Below are 8,812 nucleotides of genomic sequence, written 5' to 3'. Positions count from 1 at the left end.
GTGTGCTGCCCGCGCCTGCAAGCACCGCCAATGGGAGCTGTGAGGACGGTGCTGGGATGGGGGCAGCGCACGGAGCTGCCTCACCCCCCACCAGGGGCATGCAGAGACATGCCAACAGTAGCCGGCCGCTTCTGGGAGCGGGGTGGGGCCACACCTGCCTGAGTGCCTCGCGGGACTTTTAGCGGCCCGGTGATCGCGAGGGGGCAGCCAAAGAGCCTGGCAGACTGGACAGAAATGTTCAACAGGCAGGATCCAGCCCGTGGTCCGTCTTTTGCCTACCCCTGCCTTAGAGACTAACTTTTAAGTAGCAACGCTTGGAGTCTGGGGATGGTGACTTATTTTTGCATTCAAAGCTGGTCATTGATTTTAAAAGATAAAAGGACTTTAAAATTCAAGCAGGTCATTATTATGTAATATAGTTTAAGGAACAATCTTGCACTGCACTGATTTTGAACATTGACTAACTGACCGTAAATAGTTTCTCCCCGTCCTCTCCCCAATCTCTGGTTTGTGATCTGTTTAAGCTATATAGTACACTAATATTACAAAAGTTGGGGATTTTTTTTCCAGCTGTATAGCTAAACTAGTTGTGCTTTTTTAATGTTTTCCATCACAAGTTTTCTTTGGTGTAATCGCTTTTGCATCTCATGGCCCCATCCTGCAAAGATTTGTGCACATGCTTAACTTTACATATTGTGAGTAGTCTTATTGATTGCATTGATCAAAAGCCAAGATTTTCAGATGACTAGTGATTTAGAGTGCCCAACTGAGACACCTTAAAAAGGGACTGATTTTTAAGGGGGCTTATGTTGAGTACTTTTTGAAAAGTAATCCCCTTTAAGGTGTCTCAAATTGGACACCAAAAATAACTAACCACTTTTGGAAATCTTGTCTACCATGTGTAAAGTTATGTATAAGTGTCAGTCTTTGCAGAAGTCATGTCAGTCTTTCCGTTGCATTCTTTTTGATGTCTCTGAGCTACAGAGAATGACACTCTTGTTTTTGTAAAGTATTTTGAATTACTGTACATGGGTATAACTTTTTAGGCCTCTGTGCACAATACAATATGCTTGAGTGTTTTCATGGTTTGTCACACACTTTTTTGGTATTATTTGATAATTTTTTGGCAAGGAATATTTATTGCTTTGTATGTGTGTTTAGGAGTGAAACTGAAGAATAATGTATGAAAGTTATTGACATCATGACAACCATCCGACACAGAAAGGGAATAAAAGTCACAGAAGTTGCTGAAGATCATCTGGCACAAGAGAAAAACGTGAAGCCTGATGGAAAAGTTGGATCTGGTGGGTAATTATAAGAAATGTCGTATTGTGGACTCTCACTGGTGTCAATTTTTTGGTATCTACCCTTATGCACAGATGAAAACTAGGGGTTGTACCAAATAGTTATCCAAGTATAGCTAAATCTTCTTTATGATCAAATATCAAAGGGGTAGCTGCGTTAGTCTGGATCTGTAAAAGCAGCAAAGAGTCCTGTGGCACCTTATAGACTAACAGACGTATAGGAGCATGAGCTTTCGTGGGGGAATACCCACTTCGTTGGATTCATGCATCCGAAGAAGTGGGTATTCACCCATGAAAGCTCATGCTCCTGTTCGTCTGTTAGTCTATAAGGTGCCACAGGCACCTGCTGCTTTTATGATCAAAGCTACTGTAATCACTGGGATACTGTAGATTACTGCGCTAGATTCTTTTACCTGTTTTCAAATTCTAGTTTAGGTTACAAATGAAAATAATTTTGTGAACTTCATAAAACCCAGCACACATTTAGCAGAGTTCATCATCAGTGACAGTCTTTGCTCAAGAGAGGCATAGGACTGGAGTAACTTAAACCGGTGGTTCTCAACCTTTTTCTTTCTGAGGCCCCCTCAACATGCTATAAAAACTCCACGGCCCACCTGTGCCATAACAACTGGTTTTCTGCATATAAAAGCCTGGGGCAGAGTTAGGATGTAGTAAACAGGACACTTGCCCAGGCCCCACGCCACAGGGGGCCCCCACAAAGCTACATTGCTCAGGCTTCGGCTTCAACCCCAAGTGACATGCAGTGGGGCTTTGGCTTTCCGCCCTGGACCCCAGTGAGTCTAACGCAGGGATGGGCAAACTACGACCATGGGCCGCATCCAGGACACCAGCTGTTTTAATCTGTCCCTTGAGCTCCCACTGGGGAACAGAGTCTGGGGCTTGCCCTGCTCCGGCGCTCCAGCCAGGGAGCAGGGTCGGGGGCTGCTCCACACAACTCCCAGAAGCAGTGGCATGTGCCCCCTCCGACTCTAGCCTCCTACTCATAGGGGCAGCCAGGGACTCCGCTCCGCATGATGGCCCTGCCTCAAGTGCTGCCCCTGCAGCTCCCATTGGCCAGGAACTGCGGCCAATGGGAGCTGCAGGGGTGGTGCCTGTGGACGGGGCAGCACACAGCAGAGCCGCCTGGCCACACCTCTGTGTAGGAGCTGGGGGGAGGAGAAAGACATGCTGCTGCTGCTTCTGGGAGCTACTTGAGGTAAGCGCTACCTGGAGCCTGCACCCCTGACCCATCTCCCCTGCTCCCCAAGCCCCTGTTCCAGCCCTGGTCCCCCTCCCACCCTCCGAACCCCTCAGTCCCAGCCCAGAGCACCCTCCTACACCTTGAACCCCTCATCCCCAACTCCATCCCAGAGCCTGCACCCCCAGCTGGAACCCCTTCCCACACCCTGAACTGCTCATTTCTGGCTCCACTCCAGAGCCCTCACCCTCTCCTGCACCCCAACCCCAATGTCGTGAGCATTCATGGCCCGCCATACAATTGCTATACCCAGATGTGGCCCTCAAGCCAAAAAGTTTCCCCATCCCTGGTCTAACGCTAGCCCTGCTTGGCGGACTCCCTGAAGCCTGTTCATGGCCCCCAGGGGGCCCCGGACTCCTAGTTGAGAACCACTGACTTAAACCTTCAAATCAGGCAACTCACAATTAAACCTGGAAAATGTATGCTTCAAACACTGGAGGCTCATACAGATGATCCGAGTTGTGATTCTTTAACATAAGGTTTGAAGACCTCTGATAGGGGATCATATCTGCACAGTATAAAAACAAGTAAATTACATGTGGTGTCAGAGCTTTAACTGAAACCATTTTGGCTTTTGAAGATGTAAGTCAGATTCACACAGTGCTACCTTCAAAATATCTTTTGTTTTGTTGGTTTGTTTATGTAAATGAAGGACAAAGGGAAATTTTCATGGAAATGCTTGAGAGTTCACACCATTTGTTTTTATTTTTGTTAGGGTCACGTTTTCAATCTGCAACCTCCGATTTTGTGCCTGCAAAATTGGGTCCACCTGCATTTGTGCACACACTTTGAATAGGTGGGCAGCCAGTTTATCCAATTTGCAGAGATGTAAATAGGCCAAATACAGCTCTGGTGTAAGTTGACAAATCCATTGTCTTCAGCTTCATTGAATCACACTTGCTTATATCTCATTTTGAATTTTGTCCAGTGCGACAGGTAGCCACTTTTATTGGATATGCATCCACATCACAAAAAGCAGGATTACTGAAATCAACTTGAAAAAGATTTTAAAACAAAAAGTGCACATGAGCAGTAAACTGAGTGCTTTATTTAGAAATGCAGTCTCTGCATTATATAGTCTATAGTCTTGTTCTGATGTCAGCAGGTGGTCATCTACAATTCAAAGCATGACATCATCATCAGAGACTGCTTTGATCAATGATCAGCCTCAGAGTGGAAGTTTATTCAACCTGAAATGCAGTTTGAAAAAAATAAAATAAGCAGCCAAGTTCAGAAGTTTAAAGAAAAAGATTTGATATCTTGCTTTGTGAGCTAACAGTCACGCTGTAGTTCATTAATTAAAAACAAAACCCTGGAGGGTGTTGCAAACTCTTTGTAATTTAGATTTATAAATTAGATATGGTGTTTATCTAGATCTGTATGAGATCATAGGGCTGTTTTAAAAACTGCAACTTTACATTTTCCCCTTCAAACAGAGGCTTTTTCATTCTATATGTAACTAAAAGATTGCTACACCAGAAAATCACAAGTAGAGTTTCCATAAAGCAGTTTGAGAACAAGGCTCTAGTTATGTACAAGTCCTAGACCTCACTAGTGATGGTTCTGAAATCCATTTAAAATACATAAGTAGAATGGCAAGCTTCACAATCCCAGAGTGAACGTGTTTTTCTTCTATACGTTTACACAGGTGAAAAGCTATGGAAGAGACTTTCACTTACAGTGGGTGGAACTGTTGCCATATCTCTTGGACTTCTTACTTCTGTTTACTTTGCTACTCTACATGAAAATGACCTGTGGTTTTCCAATATTAAGGTAATGAAATGATTTTGATAATTACATCAGTGCTTTCCTAGGACACTGTTTGCAACGTGAATATTTGCAGTAGGCTATATACTTAAAAAAAAAAAAAATCTATTTGTCTTGTCACTCATACTGAAAATATAGAATGTTCTATCTGAAGACAGGTGTCGGGGAGGGTGTGTGGGGGATGAGAGAGTGCGCGGGATAGCACACATTTCCCATTTTAACCTTTTCCCCTACTTTCTCACACTGAAAACCTTTCAATCACTTCCATAAGTACCTTTTTCCTAACTATGCTCTAAACCAGTGGTTCCCAAACTTGTTCCGCCGCTTGTACAGGAAAGCCCCTGGCGCATCCACAGGTTCGGCCGATCGCGGCTCCCAGTGGCCGCGGTTCGCCACTCTAGACCAATGGGAGCTGCTAGAAGCAGCGCGGGACAAGGGACGTACTGGCCGCCGCTCACAGCAGTTCCCATTGGCCTAGAGCGGCGAACCGCGGTCACTGGGAGCCATGATCGGCCGAACCTGCGGACGCGGCAGGTAAACAAACCGGCCCGGACCGCCAGGGGCTTTCCCTGCACAAGCAGTGGAACAAGTTTGGGAACCACTGCTCTAAACACATTCACACAACAGTCTTCCATTATGTTCCTGCTATATTAACAGTAGCTCAAATCTTGCCTACAAATGATCACCTAGAAAAAGTCAAACACTGATTTCTCAACATTTTAAAAAGTATTTTAAGAAAAGAAATGCCTTCCCCAAATCCTGGCATGCAACAGCATTATCTCTGTAAGAAGGTCTTTAATCTGAATAAAGAAATATATCTATAAAGTGATTCTTCTAATGCAATTGGGGCACAGATAATCATCAGTAAAACAAAACTCTCCAAGTAATAATATTTATTTTCACAAAATAGCATTCTTTATCTGAAAACGTAAAAGCACTTTTCAAACATTAATTAAAGACCTGTGAGAGATGGGATTATCACCATTTTACAGACTAGTAAATTGAGGCACGAGACAGGGAGGTCACTTAAGTCATTGGCAGAATTAGGAATTGAACTCTACACTGAAGTACCCAGTTCAAACTACTAGATCCGTTACCCTGGTATGTTTTTTTAATACAGTACCTCAAATGGGGATGAGATGAGATATGTAACCACTCCCATGCTTCTTTGAGGTTGTGAGGTGGGTCCCTTCACATAAGCGTTTTATTTACCTTTCAAGTAGAACAAACAGTATCAAGACAAATTAATCTTTGGTTTATTGCCAGTTTATGGAGCATAAATAATGACTCATGACAGTCCCCCAAAGAAAGCTTGTGTCCCATTTTCTGGGGCTTGCCAAATAGGCCTGTTGGGGGTATGGCTAAGGCAGCCAGAAAATGTACTGTTTCCCCATGTGTCCTTTCAGCGGACACCACATTGGAACTTAGTGGAGCCCACAATTGTACTTCAGACTGCCCCTGACAACTGGACCTCCCCCCATCCCCCTCAACTAAGGCTGGCAGTGGTAAAATCCCTTTCTTCTCAGGGCATGCAGCTTCCTACCCACTCACCACCTACAAGGGATGTGGTTGCTGCAGGGAAATGTACTTCCCTGTGCCAACACAAGCAAATTTGGCTCATCAACTCCCTAGAACACAGTCTCTCTCTCCAAGGGATCGTAAAAGATTAATCTAGCAAAGATGATTTAACACCTAACAGATTCTCTAATTAGGTAAAAATCCTGGTTCTCAGCCAAATCCTCTTCCAAAAGGAAAAGGCTTACCTCCTCAAACTCAGCTTTATGTAGAGTTAGTTTCACAGCCTCAGAAATACTTGTGCTGGTGGGAACTAGTGTGTATAGGATTTTTCCAAGAACCAGTAATGATAGATTTTTCCCCAGTATTGTTGCAGAGGAAAATAATTGTTATGCTGATGTCTAAATCAAAGAAAATAAATGAACAGGTGAGTTACTTTATTGCAAAAACACTTAGTCCTCACTGATAGGTACCATATACACACACACCCACACACACCATATTTTTCTAATAGATTAGGTAAACATATTTAGAGTATTTATACTGTAATATACTCTTATACAGTGTGTCTGAGCTTCTTTAGCACATTAACACCTTTTTGCATTTCCAAAAACATTTTCATACAGGTACTAAAAGCAGTAGTTACCAGTTACTAAAATAGTTACTGCCGAACTGCATGAACAACATTGTTTGTGGCAGCCTCGTCTTTCTTTGGTTACACAGAGATGTATACTGTTGATAAACATGATGTTCACTTTTGACAGTCTTTACTTTTTTAGGTTAAATGGGTGTGTCTACAAATCCACATACATGACTGAAAAGATAAAATGTTTTATATTTACCTCTGAAAAATTCAATAGTTTGTGAATGTGTTCCAACTTACACAAGATGGCACTAGTGACAAATATGTTTATCATCATAGTTATGTTGCTCAAAAATGGACAAAATGCACACCAATTTTTTCTTATTATTTCTAATGGATTAGAAATCTACATTGTAAAATAAACTTTAGATAATTTTCAGTGATACATTCTATTTATTGGAGTGTACTCTGTATGCAGGCTCACTTTGCATTGCTTCTAAGAAAATAAGTTTTCCATTTAGTAGATGTTAAGGGTCATATTTTCAGTGGGATTCAGATTAACCTTTAACTTTGTAAGCACAAATGTTAAACTTTGATTTGAATAGGCAGACAAGTATTTGCAAAAATAAACTTGTTATGCGCAGTTACCAGATATGCCTATACCTACTTGATCATGCAAACTTAGAGGCTATTTCTATAAATTTGGCTTAAAATTATTTAACATGATTTAAGAACAAAGGGGTTAGCCTCTGCTATTTGTGCTTTATTTGCCAAGTAAGGAGGACTTTGGGATGATTCAAAGCTGCAGCCGTGTGCACTCTTGCAAGGTACTGTATGTCCATCTATAATAAGACATTTAGACATAGGGGTGTCCATATATAGAAAATCTTTTTTCATTGTTTTTCAAATAGTATAGACTGTATACTAATATAGGCAGTGAAATTTAGTGTATAATAATTTAGATCTCAAAAGTTATTTTGAAAACAAATGGAAATGTCCATATTTTCTTTAACTTTTTATGGTTTGGCTGATACATAGATTCCTGCATATTCTAACTAAATTTCCTCAAAACTGTGTAGCAATATGCCTTATTTTTCTGGAGGTCTAAATGCTAGTTTTATTGCATGTAATCTAATCTTTGACACCAAAATTATTGTGAGCCTTTGCTAAATGAAATGCAGAGATTATTATGGGGTTTTTTGTTTGTTTTATTTACTAAACATGATGTATACTAGAAATGGAAGCCATACTAACACACACAGTGTTGCATAACGCAAGGACCTACAAAATTCTGTAATATATAGCCATTGTTGAGAAACAAGGGAAATGTCTATTATAAAAGAGAGAGTTCATTTTTTAAGAATGTAGTCATACATTTCTTTAAAAATGTTACATCTATTTTTAAATGGCTTTGATTTAATAGGTTATAAAAAAAATAAAAAGTAACTAGTTTTTACATTTGACAACGATAAATACTTTAATACATATAAGAATTCCATAAAGCCACCATGAGTGGGATTCACACAGCGGACTGAGATACCATGCTGCCTAGTGGAATTCACAGCTCTGATGTAGATGGCCAGGCTCCCTATACAATGCATAGGGAGAGATAGGCATCTAAAAAGGGGATTCACAAAAGCCAGCATACTGAGTGGGGAGCTGCCTAAGCTAACTAATAGGAAATGCTCAGGAAAGTTGTGTGGCCTAAGCCTTGCTCCTCAAAAGGTAGTTAGGCGCTGAAGTCCAGACCAGAGGGAGGTGTCTCCTTCCACTCAGGATTCACAACCATGAATTATTCTGATCTTCCTAAGACAGGTTAGTGATTCTTGTGAAAAACCAGAGAGGTGGTCATGTTCCCCTTATAACCTTAAGCCCAGTTGTTAGAACACATACCCAGGATGTGGGAGAATGGTTCAAACCCTCTGCTATCTGATGTGGAACAGGGGGTGGAACTTGGCTCTCCCGTTTTGCAGGCAAGTATCCTAACCATTGAGCTATGGAGTACTCTGGGGCAGCTCTCTCGCTCTCACCCTCCCTCATCCCCCTTCTGTTAATGCTGTTCCACTGTGTAGAAACACTTAAACTTCAATTAGATCAGGGGGACTGTAACCTGAGTCTCCTACCTCTAAGGTGGCCACTCTCCAGGATCGGCCTGGAGTCTCCAGGAATTAAAGATTATGTCATGTGAATAAATCTCCAGAAATACATCCAACTAAAATTGGCAACACTACCTACTTCCCAGGGGCATGTCCTAACCACAGAGCTATAGTCTCTCTCTCTTTCTCTCTCCCCCAATGAATATTAAGTATTTATACATAATGGAATAGCTCCAACAGGAGATATTGAGAGTCCCCTCTATTCCAGAATATCCTGGATTAGCCCACT

The 8,812-nt window shown here is 41.8% G+C and overlaps 1 protein-coding gene across 3 annotated transcripts in view; it reads left to right on the top strand.

The window, feature by feature from the left end:
* DPY19L3 (dpy-19 like C-mannosyltransferase 3) overlaps positions 1-8,812 on the top strand; it is a 66,851-nt gene that overhangs the window by 15,316 nt on the left and 42,723 nt on the right. For 2 of the 3 annotated variants that reach the window (XM_034788135.1, XM_034788132.1), the window contains exons 2-4: positions 1,162-1,304; positions 4,211-4,335; positions 7,207-7,254. In XM_034788135.1, coding sequence (XP_034644026.1) covers positions 1,184-1,304; positions 4,211-4,335; positions 7,207-7,254 — 294 coding nt within the window. In that variant the 5' untranslated portion in view covers positions 1,162-1,183. The remainder of the gene's footprint in view (positions 1-1,161; positions 1,305-4,210; positions 4,336-7,206; positions 7,255-8,812) is intronic. The other variant, XM_034788133.1, reaches the window with a different exon arrangement.

Source organism: Trachemys scripta, chromosome 13 (assembly GCF_013100865.1).
Source record: "Trachemys scripta elegans isolate TJP31775 chromosome 13, CAS_Tse_1.0, whole genome shotgun sequence".
NCBI classification, from domain to species: Eukaryota; Metazoa; Chordata; order Testudines; family Emydidae; genus Trachemys; species Trachemys scripta.
Note: the sequence above shows the minus strand (reverse complement) of the source record. Positions and strands in the feature narration are given on the sequence as shown.